Source organism: Protopterus annectens, chromosome 3.part1 (assembly GCF_019279795.1).
Source record: "Protopterus annectens isolate FY-2018-M chromosome 3.part1, PAN1.0, whole genome shotgun sequence".
Taxonomy (NCBI): Eukaryota; Metazoa; Chordata; order Ceratodontiformes; family Protopteridae; genus Protopterus; species Protopterus annectens.
The window spans coordinates 363,645,515-363,662,961 of record NC_056732.1 but is presented as its reverse complement, the minus strand read 5'-3'; the positions used below and the strand labels follow the sequence as shown (position 1 = coordinate 363,662,961).

General features: G+C 37.9%; 1 protein-coding gene across 1 annotated transcript in view; it reads right to left on the bottom strand.

The window, feature by feature from the left end:
• Positions 1-2,304: 2,304 nt before the first annotated feature.
• Positions 2,305-17,447, bottom strand: part of LOC122797673 (leukocyte elastase inhibitor-like) — a 138,548-nt gene continuing 123,405 nt past the window's right edge. Inside the window, exons 3-5 of the mRNA XM_044066212.1 lie at positions 8,096-8,281; positions 7,183-7,320; positions 2,305-2,442 (exon numbers count right to left, since the gene is read on the bottom strand). Of these exons, the coding sequence (XP_043922147.1) occupies positions 2,305-2,442; positions 7,183-7,320; positions 8,096-8,281 (462 nt within the window). The remainder of the gene's footprint in view (positions 2,443-7,182; positions 7,321-8,095; positions 8,282-17,447) is intronic.

Below are 17,447 nucleotides of genomic sequence, written 5' to 3'. Positions count from 1 at the left end.
CTCTGTTAAAAAGTAGCTCCCCATACTTTAACCAATTTAAAACGGTCTTAAAAGAATGCTGCATAACTACAGTTTCTTGTCAGAGAGTAAAATCTCCACAGTGCATTCAAATAACAGTCTGTGGTAAAATCACTAACCAATGTTAAAAATACACAGAGGAGACTCATACATATAATAAATAATGTATAAATGCTGAAAAAAATCAATGTTCTGCAATATTTTCCAATCAAAAAATTATTAAAGTATACTAACACAAAAGACAGGTGCAATTAATGGTTATAACTGCAGGAGTCAGCCCCTAGTGTCATATACACTGCACTTCGAAAGAAATACTGAATGTTTGCATTTGTCAAAGTTAGAAGCCAAATAAACACTGCTAAAAGCAGACATTTTCACAGGAATTAATACATTTCTGCCAGTGTTTACAGTTATTTTAATATTTTATTTTTTAAATAAACAGAAATAAAACAGAATAATACAATCTAATAATAAAAGGAGATGAAGGGCCATCAAAATGGGGCTTATCTGAAAAATAACCCAGAAAAATCAGCACTGGATCCTATGAAGTCAAAGCTCTTTCTTCTTTGAATGGCTGAAAAAGACTGAACACTCACTTCCTGAGACAGCTGATGGCTTCCCTCTCAGGATTTGATCCGTCAATCAGCTACCCCAGGAAGAAAGAGGGATAGGATTCTGAGTTTTTGAAACCTGGACAGTATTGGGTTAATTGGCAGATAACCCAAAATGCCACTTTGGCAGTGGAAATGATGAACACAGAAATTCCCCAAAAGGAACACATCTTTACTCTGGATGATACCAATGAACTGATTTTGCATGCTCTCACAGCAAAAATAACTTAAGATGAAGGTAGTTCCTCTTCACTATATATGGTGCATCAGACTGTTATGTGCAGAAGATGACCCTGTTTGGGAACAAATTAACACAGGCCAGATGGTTATTCACCCACCTCCAGCCTAATTTACCAGATGTTATAATTCAAACTACAATGGTGACCTTAATTATTAACATTTTCAAATATCAATAACATGGTGAAAACATTACTGTCTAAACTGAGTCAACCTATGCATTACTGGTTGACTTAAAATTTATATCATACTGACTCTATATATATTCAGTTTATTCTACTCACTAAGTACAAACTCAGCTTTAACAAGTAATGTGTAATATGATCATGACAAGCACTCATGGTGCAGTCTAGCTTCAAGCAAAAAAAAAAAAAATTCACCGAGGAACAGGAAGTACTTTAAGGTGTGAAACACTGGCATCCCACCCAGGATTTGTCTCTCTGCCTTGCTTACAATGAGTGCTGAAACATGTTCCAACTTCCTAATGATCCTAAATTGGACTGAATGAATAAATGTTAATTTTAAGATAAAGGCTGAGGGCATCACATAGTAAGGCAATTCACTGCTTATTTAAATTGACTTCAGTGGTGTGGGAAGCAGATAGGTACCACTGGGAATACAGGAACTTTTTAATACAAACCATGCCACGCAAGGACTACCATGACTGCTCAGTGCATACATTAACTTGTTCTGTTTCATAGTAGCATAGCTAGCTCGTACCTTCCCTTCCCATTAATATTTACATTTGTCATTTTATTTATTCTGAAATAGTTAAAGGACAAATTCTTTTAAAAATACTGTCAATCCCTAAACATAAGAGATATTTTTAATGGGCAAGATTTGCCACCCTCTCAACCATTAAAAGCTCCTGGACTGAGCAATGACATGAGAAATACAACTCACAATACAAAAAATAAGGTTGATATGAGCAGAAAGAAGTAACTGTATACCAGAAAAAAAGAAAGAACAGCTTCTCCTTTCTTTCCAAATGTATTCCCCCAGAGATTGCTAGATTTCTATTAAGATTAAAGTTGTTTCATTTTATAGAGAAATAAGAAAAACATCTTGTCACTGAAATACCATAGCTGTTGCTAATTGTCAGTTCAAACTAAACACATAAATACATGTTTTATAAATGAAATTAAAATAGATAAGCAAATTATAGTAAAGAAAAGAACATTAAAACTAAACATGTAAAGGCTCAGTGATTACAAAGTGTAAATTAGGCAAAGGAGTTTTATGCTTCAATCCATCAATAAACACTGGTACTGCCCTGATGCAAGACACCAAGGTAATGATTCAACCTTATCTTACAGTTCCTTCTAGAAGTGTCACTGAAAATACCTAGTCTCCATTAAAACCAGATTTCAAATTTAGTTACGAAAAAGCAAGATACTTTCAAACAGAGCAACTGAAGTGAAATCAACGTGCAACCAGTTCATACAGCACTGCACGTACCTTGTGTCTGGCCCTCTACCCATTCATTGATGTGTGTCCTTGCCGAATCTGGTGCACCCACAAAATCTAATGCTTCAGGTTCTGCATGATAAAATTTTTTAATTGCTGTAATGTAGTCCTGCAAGCAAAGGAGAAAAACATTGATTGGTTATGTGTTAAAAAATCACATACACAAATATATTTCTTACTACAGAGAAGACAGCAAATGAAGCATTAACAGCATCTATCACATATGAGATAGCCATGTGCACTTCCTGTAGTGTCTCTAAAGTGACTGAAACAGCATGCATTCTCATCAGCACCCACATACCAATCACTTGGGCAAAAGTCAATATCCATTAGTAAGGGGAACAATGACCCAAGTGCACCAGCAAAGGACAAGCAGTAGAAACACATTTTTTCAACTGAAAGAAATTAAATATCAAGTCACTTACTATTATTAATAACTATCTTTATTAGTGTCAGAAATGAATTTTTGGTATTTCTAAAGTAGTATTTATAGAAAATCAAAGTTCAACATTCTATTTTCTGACAGTTGATTCAGCATTAAAACTGCCAAGTAGCCCAGAAAGCTTATACTATGGAATGTGCTAACAGTAGTAAGTAATCACCAGGGCAAAATAAACATACCTATTCAATTAAAGCAGTCAATACTGCTTTAAACAAACTATACTTAAAAAGAGATAAAAGTCCAGACTTCCTACAATTAGCATTTTAGTTGGTCTTACTGCTATTCTAGTTTGTTTATTTTTTTTACTGAAAGGTGAAGAACATATGGGTTTAGTCACAGAAAAAAGGTTAAAGGATATAGGTTCATGGGTAAATACTAGCTCATCAATCTGCAGACTATTCCAAGTCTAGCCAATAATCACGTGTCAAAATCTGCACCTTCTATCCATGAGGTACAAACCTTGAACACTATGTCAACCATTCCCTCTGTATGTTACAAAGAAATGCAAATTGCAGTAAAAGCTTTAAAAAGGGGCCCAAAGAAGACAAAATGAAGCTAGAGAAGTGAATATGTAATGGAAAGATATAGGATACAACAAATGATCTGTGCAATAAGTCTGCCTGTCTAATGATAATAAAATAGTGAAGACAATACAAACCACTTAACAGTACAAATCTAAGATATTCAAGAAAAACGTCTGTGTCAGCGTACAGGGTGTATATCCAAAGTAGTATTTATTGCATAAATTACACAAGTGCTTTCACCCTAACTTAATTGTAGGGCTTTTTGAAATGTTAAAACAGTATCACAGTCTGTTAGCCATCTTTAAATACCAGAGTTCAAAAAAAGGTGCCAAAAAAGACATGTTCATTTTAAAGTAAAAGCACACATTTAAAATCATAAAATGTAATCATTCAAAAATAAAATTAAAACACATTAATGTCCACTTAATTCCATTGAAAGTACAAAAACAATACTTAAAAATACTTAAATATATGTATAGTATAAAGGTTTAAACACAAACAACCTATAAATACCATAAGTAAAATAATCTTTTTGAAATATATCCACTAAAAGAAATAAATTTCACCAATAATATCATTATAAAACTTCTGCTTTTTTGATTAAATAAGGCTTAATAGAAATATAATTGTTAAGCCCTGGGGGGTGGGCGGCATTCAATCTTATTTGCCAGTAGGTCTCCCTACAGCATAATCAATTCTCCCAGTCTCCCCCATTGGGATCTATTGGGACTTGTTCAAGAATTCCAAATCGGAAGCCTGTATGCTCTGGCTCATTTTGTAGGTGCTTACTTAATGCATTATTTGTATTTCCTTTCCTAATGTTATACAAATGTTCATAAATGTATTTATTCAACGCCATCTCCGATTTCCCTACGTAGAAACCTGGACAGTCTCTACACAGGGCTAAATATACAATACCTTTAGTGTAACAGTTACCCTTCTTGAAATAAATCCTACTATTACCATAATTCTCTCCTCTACGGGTGATGGAGTGGTTGTTGAACAGGTTTTTAAAAGGTCTTTTGTACTTAAACATAGTAACACTGCTAAAGATGTTAAGGCCCTAGTTCAAAGGAACTGGAAGATGTTAAGACACAATAAGGATATAGTGCACAAAGTGGGTGGTGAACCTAAATTTGTTTTTAAAACAGGAATGAATTTAAAAAAAAAGTTTTTGAAAGTAGTACTTATAGGAATACATACTACCCAGATAAAGGAACAAATAGATGTGGTAGGTGTGGATATTGTAGGTACATTTTGGAGGAAGTGGCTATTACCTTAAAAATTATGGTAATAGTAGGATTTATTTCAAGAAGGGTAACTGTTACATTAAAGGTATTGTATATTTAGCCCTGTGTAGAGACTGTCCAGGTTTCTACGTAGGGAAATCAGAGAGGGTGTTGAATAAACGCATTTATGAACATTTGTATAACAATAGGAAAGGACATACAAATAATGCATTAAGTAAGCAAATACAAAATGAGCCTGAGCACACAGGCTTCCAACTTGGAATTCTTGAACAAGTCCCAATAGATCCCAAAGGGGGAGACTGGGAGAATTGGTTATGCTGTAGGGAGACCTACTGGCAAATAAGACTGAATGCCGCCCACCCCCCAGGGATTAACGATTATATTTCTATTAAGCCTTATTTAATCAAAACAGCAGAAGTTTTATAATGATATTATTAGTGAAATTCATTTCTTTTAGTGGATATATTTCAAAAAGATTATTTTACTTATGGTATTTATAGGTTGTTTGTGTTTAAACCTTTATACTATACATATATTTAAGTATTTTTAAGTATTGTTTTTGTACTTTCAGTGGAATAAGTGGACATTAATGTGTTTTAATTTTATTTTTGAATGATTACATTTTATGATTTTAAATTTGTGCTTTCACTTTAAAATGAACATGTCTTTTTTGGCGCCTTTTTTTGAACTCGGGTATTTAAAGATGGCTAACAGACTGTGATACTGTTTTAACACTTGAAAAAGCCCTACAATTAAGTTAGGGTGAAAGCGCTTGTGTAATTTATGCAATAAATACTACTTTGGATATACACCCTGTACGCTGACACAGCAGTTTTTCTTGGATTTTGGTTTAGACTTTACAGTTTGTTTTTCCACAAATCTAAGCTATACCAGGGGACATCTGTATTTACGATGTCCCAGAACTAAACATCTGAAGTATTGTCCTGTTCTCAGCAGTCCACAAGTCGTCTGCAAAAATGAAGCCAGTGTATCTTCATAGCTGCATCCTCCCACCATTCTTCTACTGAAGATCACAGCAGCTGTATGAGCAGATTCAGTTACTTGTCAAAGTATTCAAACCACTACTGATCACATGATTTCTGATAAATCCAGATTCCATATGAAAAGTATAGTTTCCCTCAATTTCTGAGCTTGGTTGTCCTGCACATGAATGGTGTGATCACAGGAAGGTGGAGACAGCCGTTCAGCTGGTCTGAACAATTGCAGGAGAGAAATAACTCTCCCCAAAAAGAAGATACTATATTTTATGGACAGCCCCCCCATAATCAGATCTTCCTCCTGTTCCTCTGTGTGCACACGCACTCAAGTGTGACATTAGCTAAAAAGTAGTACTTGTATAAGCCTGAATGGGAGAACTTTCATCCACTATTGGAATGTGTGTGTGTGTGTGTGTGTGTGTGTGTGTGTGTGTGTGTGTGTGTGTGTGTGTGTGTGTGTGTGTGTGTGTGTGTGTGTGTGTAGATGTGATCATGACACAAGCCAACAGAAGTAGGTGTTTGAATGGAAGAGTGATTTGTGAATGTTTTTGGGGTCAAGGGATTAAGAGACAGAAGTTGCAGATGAGCAATAAGAATGGGAAAAATTAAGTTAGGTGAAGAGAAATATGAAAACAGGAATGTACCACATGCTGAACTAAGAGGTTTACAGGGAAGAAAGGTATTAGGAACTTTTTGTATTGGTTTTGTAATGAACAGGATAACCCAAGTGACTCTTATGTTGCTATATATGGCATACAAGGGGGTTTAGTGTGGGTTATTCACTATCTTACATGTAAGTTCAAGAAAAAGGTTTCATGATTAAAATAACTTTAGGGGATTTTAGGAGGACTAAGTTTTTTTTGGGTATGTCACTGTTTACACGTGTGGGCACTGTGTAAATTTGTATTTTTTAGTGAGTGACAAACATTGCAAAGAGGAACATTATTAGCTTTGATGGTGTTTAGAGTGGGAATGGTATGTCAAGATTTTAGTTATTTATAGATTATGAGACTAAACAGTAGTTAAATATATATGCAGTGACCCAGATCTGTGTTTTTATTATAATCGTCTCTGTTCGGCTTTCAACCTAATTATTATTAATGGAATTTAAAAGAAAGCAGACAGACGACTTAATGTGCAGTGCTATTAATACAAAAAAAGGATTCCATGTTGATTCTGTCTTGAGAAAAAGTAAACAATATGATTTAAAAAAGATATATAAAATCATTAGTGGTAACTGTTGTCTTCAGTTGCTAGGAATTTGCCATCTGCTTTCTTCAGATTCCATCCCAAACAAGAGTGCCTTTTGCAACCCATTAATACCAAATGGTCAAAGGTGTACAAATTATTAAATTACATTTCCTTTATTTAAAAAATAAAATGGGAATAGAACTCTGTTTTGCCTACAACAGCTATGAACTAACAGTATCCTAGCCCCTACAAAAAGTACAAGTGCTACATTAACTAGATGGGCTGCAAACCTAGAAAGAACTAGCTTCAAAATACATGCTGAAGAATCACTGTACCCCAATTATTACATCAAAACAAACACTGACATTTTTATACCATTAACAGTAACAGGAAAAAAAATTCAAGGGACCATTATTAAAAAAAAAAAATTTCCAACTGACTTACTTGTGAAAAGTCGTGTGTCTGTTCTCCAAAAAGGCGATTGGCCATCTTCAGGGTGCCAACAGCAGATGGGCTATTTATTGCTGTGATAAGTTCCTGGTACAGGGAATGAACATCCTCACATTTGTCAAGCTGCAGAGCCTGTAAGAATTGGGAAGCTAAATTACTCATCCAAGTCAGAACAACAAGAATTCATTGAAACCTCTCCCAGAATGCAAACTATAAGGGAAGAGCTTACTTCACCAGCAGACACCAAGTTTGAAGCATAGCTGAGCTTAACAATCCCAATAAAAAGAAACACCATACCCAAGTAATTTTTAATAATACCACTTGTTAGCTACAAACAACTATGACAGATTCACACCACCAAATTCCAGCAATGAACTTTCCCCAAGAGTAACACAAAAGCCTGAAGAGAGCCATTTAGGGGTTAACAGCATACCATACAAGGCTTTCATAGCTTCTGCAAATGTTTTTCTGCAGTTTTGTTTAGGGACAACCACATTAAAAGTACAGGTTTCTTTATGAATAAGTTGCATACTTTTCAACTAGTTTTATTAAAAATATACATAGTCCTCAGTTTATTTTTTGCATTGTTTTTATCATAGAGGGTTAAATTTACACAGTGAAACAAAACTGATAAGCAAGTATGACAACTGATACCATGGGAGTCCGTCCCATAGGTGGTTAATGGATAACACTCAAAAGAATTAAAACCACCAACATCGTACTCAAAAGAATTAAAATCATCATCAAAAATAAATAAATAAATAAATCCAAGCAATCGATCAAAATAAACTTAAAACAAGACTAAGTAGTACACTCAAACATTTCAATGCAGAAACTTGTTTGCTTCCACTTTTAAAGTTCTGTTAGCCCTTGACTAGATCATTAGCAGTATCTCATGCTGAAATACCCTCTGAGGAGCACTATGGTGATGATGTTGTTGATGATGATGATGATGATGGGGATCTTTTCTCTGCTCCATTCCAACACAGGTTCTTTGTTGCATCACTCTTTTTTGGTCCATACCTGAAAAGGGTTGATCCAGTTCTTCCCCAGGAATACCTGGAGCTTTCCCAACTTTGTCGCAATGGAGTGCCTGTTATAGGAATTTCAAGAATTAATGCAATATTTCGTTAAGCACATAAAACTCCCCTAAAAGCCATACACAGTACTCCAACATGTACATCCAGCACCAGAAACAACATTTCCTCCTTTCCTTTTCAAATAAAATATATACAGGAAATGGGTTGATCCAGTTCTTTCCCAGGAATACCTGGAGCTTTCCCAATTTTGTCCAAAGTGTTATAGGAATTTTAAGAATTAATGCAATATTTCGTTAAGCACATAAAACTCCCCTAAAAGCCACACAGAGTACTCCAACATGTACATCCACAACTAGAAACAGCATTTTCTCCTTTTCTTTGCAGATAAAATATATACAGGAAATGGCCCAACAGCCATCCCACCTCACATTTGTGGATCACCACAATGTTCTTAACTACAATGCTTTTCACTTATCCTACCAAGAGCTCTTTAGGCTCCTTTCACATAGTACCAAATTCTGCACATCACATCTATTCAACACCACTGTTTTGCTTCCATCTCTTTGATATTCTGTCTTACGTGTTTCTCTAAGTGTTAAACATTTATACACTGCTCGCCTCTGTGGATTATTTGTTTATCTCTGTTATATATGTTTGCATTCATCTCACCCAAGTCATGAATATATTTCATTATATATTCTAAGACAAGTGTGTGCCCAAACTATCATTTTGGTCATTTTCTTGTGAACAGTCATCTCTGTGGTCTTAGTCAGCCACAGCACCATGAAATTCAGCACTGTAATCCAAGTACAACAATCACTGCCAACAGAAATTAAGGATATCCTATTTCTATTATTGTGTACTCCTTTGTCACACTACCATAATTAGCCTTAGACTAATAGCCATATCCAAGAGCTCTACTTTTGCTTTTTGACTTCTTTCATGTTTTATATTTGTTTGATAACAAACAGCACAACCTTAAAACTCCAAGCACAGACCATATAAGTTGTGTTTTAAAGCATTATTGTGTTTCAAAGGGTATGTTTTTACCACCTTCACTTCATGAAAAGGTGTCCATCTTATTATACAATGAGATATTGCAAGACAACCAAGCTTAAAGTAGTTAATTGTTTATGCATTAAGACTCAAATGATATGTTTCACATATCACAAAATGTTTTTTAGGCCTTTTAAACCAATTCCATCAGCAACAGTAACACACATACAATATCTATGTATAAGGTGTGTGCTTGTAAAACATGAAATTTTAGAATCCTACTCTGCAGAGACGTAAGAGATAATACACACACACACACACACACACACACACACACACACACACACACACACACACACAGACACACACACACAGACACACACACAGACACACACTCATGGCTCTTTAGGTTTCCACTTCCAGTCAAATGTATTATCTTATCTGGACTTGGTATTTTCACATTAGCGAAGCTGCTTTGCAGTACAGGAGGTTAGTATGATTCAGAATTTTGGACCAGCAGGAAGTGAACAGCTAGCACTTCTTAACCCAAAATAGAGGGGGGTGTCTAAATACAACATCTGCTCCAGTACGTCAGCTTTTGCTTTCCCATTGGTATATTCTGTGAACTTTAGTCTGGGAGCAACTTAAAAAATACTTTTGTGAACTGCAGATAAACACCCAGCCAACCAGCTGACCACAATGATAGAGTTTCTGTATATAACTTTTGTACAACAAGTCATTTACAAATGTTACACATTCTTACAAGTTAGAGGGAGACAGATACTTCTCTTCAATTATTCTCTTCAATTAGTGAAGTTGTAAAACTGTCTGTATTGCTCTAATGCCATCTTTGAGTTCAAAATTTCACCCGAGTGCAATAGTATATTTGTCTGTATATATCATATTCAAAGTGTATTCCTTATGTACTTTTGATGTTAATTGCATTATTTACTTAAACTTTTTGACAAGCTGTTCATTAATGTGTCTCTGAAAATCGTGGGCCTTGCCTTGTGTACCACGGCATGTGGTGTATACAGTGCCACAATTTATTTTCCATCTTACTTGCCCATATTTAATTTGACTGTTTTAATATATTCTACTCAAAGTTGCACTAATGTCTGTTCAATTTTCCTATGTGTGACATCACTGCAGACGGAATGTGTGGATGAATCCACAGGTATTTAAAAAAAAAAAAAAAAACTCTGTCTGTGCACAGGGTTGTGTCCTTTAAAACCTATTGTTACATCTCCTACCAGTCCCTGTGCTGATGGTCACAGAAGGATAAAGTCAGTTTTGTGGGAGGTTTTTTTTTTTTTGTTTTTGTTTGTTTTTTAAGAATCACAAAGCATTTGCTCAAATCACACACACACACACACACACACACACACACACACACACACACACACACACACACACACACACGTGGGAAAGTGCACTGGAGCACTCCAGTCATCTGATGACCAGATGCCCATCACAACTCTCCAGCAGTACAGCATGAATCTTATCTGGGTGTGGCAGGCATTGTTTATAGCAAGAGGCACCAGTGTTCATTCACCACATGATCTTAACACTAACCACCTCTTGTAAAGACTGCCATCAGCAGTATAGATTTAAAGCAGTACCCTGGCATATTAATTGGTATCAGCTGTGTAAATTGTGAAGCTTTACCTTGTAAAATGAAAGAGCTGCAGTACTTCAACATATGCTTGTGAAAGAACAGCACAATATTTAAAAACAGATGAAGTGCTCTACAAAAAAAATATGGAAAATACGCAGCAATAGGAATGTAATGGAAAATGTCCCAATTATTAAATTGTTCTGCTCTGACTGCATACATGAATTCCTTCACGAATCCATTCAACACACTAATAATACATTCATTCATATAATGCCAGTATAGGTAAAAACACACTTCCTCCATGTGCAGCCAACTGGCATTCTTTTATTCAAAAAATACACACCTCACATTCACTTATACTGCATCCAGATACTGAATTTAGTACACTGTGTAGGGCATACATCCATTCTGCAACTGTATTAGGTATTTCAGTAATGATCTGCACAAATTAACTAACTAGTAGGCTCTTACTGACACTTTAGTATGGTACTAAACTTTATTGCCTGAAACAAAATCTGCAGGTTTCAGCATACCATTTGGTTAACTGTGATTTACTACATTCTTCCCTTTTGGTGTTTTTGTCACAGCAACTGTTTTGTAACCGAATCTCTTACTGGTTGAGGAGTAATGGAGTAGAGAATGAATAGATGCAAGTAAGATGTCTGCAACCTGAAAATAAATTAAGCAGCAGATACCAGTTACAAAAAAGGAGCGAGAGGGACTTGAAATTAGGCACAGATGTCTGGACACACTGCCAAGTCATTGTCAGATCACATTCTTAGACACACAAACACCTTAGGCTTAGCCTAAGATAGTATGGAAGATGCATTTAACTACAGTTTTGGAGGTTTAACAAAATAAAGTACAGCAGAACATCTAAGAAACGTGGCTGTTTAGGGACCTTTTACCAAGGATGTTATTACACCCTGTCCAAAGACACAAACTAAACTAAACAAGACAAAGAATTGTGTGAAGGACTCGCTATAACTGTAGATCTACAAAAGACCCAGAACCCTGTTCCTGTATTTGTTACCCTTGCATACAAGCCTGTCAGTCAAGCCTCATTTGGCTGGAATTCATGCAGTCTAGCCACTCCTACAAATGGAACGCACCCTCTCCCAACACTGAGCAAGAATGCTCAGCTTCAAACTGAATGCTCAGACTAAAGCATTTATAGTTTCCTGCATATAAAGTAACAAAAAGCATCACTAATACTGGCTTTATAATTTATGTATTACATATTATGCATGTATTAAAACAGCTACGTAAACTCAAAAAGAAGCTTAATATAATTTTCAGCAATAAACATCAAATAAAAAGAAACACAAATACAGGCATAAAAACACAAACCTGAACCTTTACAGCAGTATCAGTGAAAACAGAAAGCCAGTTTAACTGCACTGACTCCCAGCAATACAGTTAGAATACAGGAAATGGAAACTGCAAACTTGTGTATATGTATGAACATATCTCCTTCAGAAAGTATAGCTATATCTTTATCCCAGGAGGATCGTTTTGGTATCCACGCAAGGCAGGCAACCTCATGACTTTGAAGATCTATTTTAACAATAACTATAACATACAACTTCAATATCATTTTTACCCAAGATGCTTGCCACTGTAGTCCTTACTCTGGATTAGAATAGCAAACTGTGTATCTAAGCCAAATGAGAGGCTGTTACTAAGAAAACTATACTGCCCAACAGGGTCAGTGCAAGCTACTGGGGAAACAACTCACCACCTTGGTCTCTCTACCCATGGAAGGTCCAGTGCTTCCATAATAATGCCCACCATGGAGAGCATTATTGCATTTGAAAAACAGGCTGTTAATTTGTTTTTTTATAACAGTATATTCATTTTTTTTAATATTCTGATGCAATATAGTTTAGTTACGTTTTGTTTCACAGTTGCTGTAAGCCACGTAACTGTTGCTGCAGGATGCATTTTTCATCCAAAAATATATAAATATTTAATGTTAACATACACACCTCAGTGCAACGAGTTTCCCCATATACACACACAAACACATGCACACAAACAGAGTCAAACAGGCAGTTTCTGACACATACATGTATTATTTTTATTTACTTTCTGCGCTTGCTAAAAAGTGGCTTTAAGTGCCACAGAGAGTGAGGGGGAAAGAAAAAAGGCAGCTCCTTATTAACTGCTTGTTGCAGTTAATTAAAACAAAAATAACAGAAGTAATTGTTTTTACTAATACTTGCTAAATGGGTCCTTTTTAGAGAGAAAACATGGAAGCAATTTACTTTCAGTACTTGCTTAAAGGTAGTTTAATATGCTGCCATGAAGCCACTGACTTGATACAGGGCTCTCCTTTTACATTTAATTTATTATTATTTATTTACTTACTTACATTTGTTGACCAGGAAAATCCGACTGGACACAGGTCCTTTTTCAGCGGAGGCATGGGGAGAAAAGCTCCACAATAAAAACAACAATTAAAAACAATTAATTACAAGTTACAAGAAGTATAGGCAGGTTTTGTTTAACAATAGTAGTAAACAGTTGTAGTTCAAAATGAAATTATTTAGTTAAATGGTACAACACTTATATCATTGGTGCCATAAAGACTAATAGTTGAGCTAGCAGCTATTACCCTTGAATAACAGTGGATAAGATTACAGCTGAGACACAGGTTTACAAGCAATGTATTTGGCTGCAATCCGAGGTAGTTAGAGGGGTGGAAGAAAGGGATGAGAGAGGTTGGGGTAGAGATGTTAGAGAAGTTTGTTACAGGTGCATGTCCAGTGCTCTTTTAGATGAGATTTTAGATCAGCTTTGAATTAGTGTGTGAGGACACAGACATTACATTGTGAGGAAGGGTATTCCATAATTTTGCTATGGAGTAGGAGAAGAGACCTTCTCCAGCAGAGTTCCTGGTTTTAGTTCCCTGTAATTGATTTTTGTTGCTGGAGTGTAGTGGTCAGGTGGTATGATAAGGTTGGAGTAGATTTTGGAGGGAGGAAACTTTTAGAGGATGATATAGAAGTTTGTGGGTGAGTGAGAGTTGGTACCACTGAAGGAGGTGAGGGAGTTCTAGCCAGCCTAGTTCAGTAAGTGAGCAGCAGTGGTGGCTACGGTAGTTTGCGCCATAGGTTCATAGGTTCATAGGTTCATACTAGGCTATCTGCCCGAGGGCATTTATAAGCCTAGCCCACAGTTTTGTGGCTTACGCCACCCCTTTAGGTTGGAGAAACTATGCCCATTATTTAGCTGTGCCTCTGTCAAGCAGTGACACTGAGGTAACCCCTGGGGTGTATCTGCGATCTCCCATCCATTGGTCAAGATTTCTCTTAAACAAGGCCAGCGAGGTGCTTTGCCTCACATAAACCGGGATTTTGTTCCACAGCATAGGGAGTCTTTGGGTGATGAATCTATCCCTCCAGCACGTCCTATTAATAACCGTGTCTAGGTTTAAGTCTCCCGCCCTTGTGGCTCTGAGGGATCTAGATTCTTTGAGATGAAGCATGTTCATCAGGTCTGGGTTTGACATCGCCTTGTATGTCAGGCATAGGTCCCCTCTGAGCAAGCGATGCAACTGAATATAACTGGAGTTCTTTCAGTCGGGCAGCATAAGACAGATTTTTGAGACCCTTTATCCTTTTGGTGAGGAACTTTTGTGGCCTCTCCAGCTGCTGCAAGTGTCGGGTCAGGTACACTCGAATGGGGCATTGTACTCAATCATTGGTCTGATGAGTGATGAGTATAGGGGACTATGACTTCACTTGATCTGGATGTGAATCCCTTCATGATAAGGTGGGCAATGTAGAAGGTCTTCCTAACTACTTTAGCAATATGACTGTCGAATGAAAGGCTACTGTCAACCTGGGTTCCTAGGTCCCTAATAACTTCTTCTGTGTTCAGGGATTGCCACCTATTTGGTAGCTAGGGGTGACCTTATTTTTCGAAGGGTATGACTATGCATTTCTTGGCATTTAACTTAAGGCCATGGCTCTGGCACCAGTTATCCGTTTCTGTGAGACCCTTCTGGAGGATATCTGTGTCAGATGTGTTTTCAACTACGCCCAGTTTGCAGTCATCTGCAAACTTTGTCAGCCATAACCCTCCTGTGTTTGCTTGTACTTCAGAAAAGTAGATGCCAAACAAGAGTGGGCCCAGGACTGAGCCCTGTGGGACACCACTTGTGACAGGCTTTGAGTCTGACATGGCACCAGCAACCCTGACCCTGTGTGTTCTGTCGCTCAGCCAGTTTGCAACCCATCTTGTAATGTATGGGTTTACATTTAAGTTGATGAGTTTTTCAATGATACCCGAGTGGGGTATTGTATCGCCAGGTCTAGGTAGGCTGTATGGACTGCCTTTCCTCATCAATGGCCTTGGTGACTATTTGAAAAAGTCGACCAAGTTTAGAAGGCATGATCTGCCTTTGACAAAGCCAAACTGGGTTGAATCCAAAGTCTGCAAATTCCCTATGTCTTTATTTATGAGATCCATTATGATCCTCTCCATGGCTTTGCAGATAAGGCTTGTCAAGCTAATGGGGCAGTAATTTCCAGGGTCGGTGGGCGCCGCCTTTGTGGAGTGGGACCACAGTGCTGCGCCATTCCTGGAGTGCGTATCCGAGGCGAGACTAAGATTAAACAGCTGTCCTAACTGTGGATTTAATTCCTCGTTGAGTTCATGGAGCACACAGCCGGGGACACCATCAGGTCCCATGGATGCTGTGTTCTTTGCCTTGGAGTGAGCAGTTCTCACCTGGGCGTTAGAGATGTTTGGGGGGCTACAATCATTTGGTATAGATATCTCTCCTTTAGGGGAGGAGAAGTTTGCACTGAACCTGTCAGCCAGTATGTTGGCAATGTCTGTAGGATCAGTAATCTTCACATCATTATGAACTAATTCTGAGCATATCTGGGAGTTTCCTCCTAGGTTTCTGACATAGCTAAAGAATGCCTTATGGTTGTCTTTAGAGTCCTTAGCTATTTTTCTCTCAAAATTAGCTTTGGATGATTTTATGAGAGCTCTCAGCTTTTTACTTATAGTGATCAGCGGTGTCTTACCTTTTAAGGATTTTGCTCTATCTTGTAGTAGCTTTCTCCTTTTGTTGTAGAGTTTGTTTATGGCTGGGGTCCACCAAACTGGACGCTTGCCTTTGGTACAAAGAGTCTTTGTTTTGCTTGGGATTGCCTGATCCATGCAGCCCTGCAGGTGCTGGTAGAAGGCATTTGTCAGTGATTCTGCGGTTTGAGTAATGTTAACCGCTGGCTCAGGGGCCTTAAAGGAGACCACACTAGTCTTTAGGAGTGTGAAGTCGGCTTTCGAGAAATTCTTTACTGTGGTCTTTTTCATTTTGGGTGGGGGCGGGATGAGGACCTCCAGCGAGATTAGTTTGTGATCAGATCTCACCAGTGAGGGGTATACTTCTGGCACTGAACATTGTGCTCCCATGTTTGTGATGATGAGATCAAGTATGTTCTCTCCTCTTGTGGGGATGGTGACTAGTTGTTCCATGGCATTTGAGTTTATGAATTCCAGGAACTTTTGGGCTAGAGTGTTTGGGCTTGAGTAGTGTTCCCAGTCTATATTTGGGTAGTTGAAGTCACCTAGTATGATGGTGTTTGGAGATACATTTATCCCTCCAGTGTTTTCAGGAAGGCCATATGAGGTTCCTGAGTTTGCAGGGTGGCCTGTAACATGCTACAATTTGCAGAGCAGTCTTGCCTATGGTTAACTGCACCTGGATTGTTTCCGATGCATCGTGGAATGCCACCAATCTTGGGGTGTGGGTGTCCTTGTTGAATATGGATACACCTCCTCCTCTCTTCTTGGTGTTGTCCGGGTTTTGGGGCGGGCATGATATGAGGTAAAACCTGATAGTGCTGGGGTGCTCTCAGGAGCCTTGAACCAGGTTTCTGTCACAGCACAGACATCGATGTTCTCCATACTGAGAAGGGCCTCGAGTGCGTGCATCTTGAGGTTGAGACTTCTGGCATTGAGCAGCATTACCCTTAGTTTTTCTTTGTTTTGTTCTAGGGTGGTAGGTTTAGAATTTGAGCCTTGCCTAAAAAGGCACTATGGGGTGGCAAGAGCCTTTGCCAGAATCCGGAATCCCAGGGTGACAAGTGCAAGCCGTCCCTTGGAAGCAGCGTGGCTTGTCCAGCATGTCATCCCAGGCAGACAGACATTGGATCCCCTTTGAATGACACCAGAATTTAAGCCAATTGTTAAAGCTGATCATCTTATCTCTGTATTGTGACATCATTCTCGGTGAAGGTAGGATACTGTTCAAGGTCAGGGTCATACCTGCTTGGGCTACATAATCAGAGAGCTCCTCTATGTCTCTTTTCATGTAGTCCAAGGAGGTACGTCTCAGGTCATTAACACCAGCGTGGACAATGATTGAATCGTACTTGTACCTGCTGTTGAGAGACCTGAGTGCATGTGTTATGTGGCGGATTCTAGCACCCGACAAGCAGCTTACTGTGACCTTCTCCTTACTCAGTCTGGTGAGTGGGACGTCAGTGTGTCTGACTATGGAGTCACCAATGACTAGTGTGTCTGGCATTGTGTTTGGCCTTAAGGGCTGTGACTGTTTGACACTCTGACTATGAGGTCTATGTGTT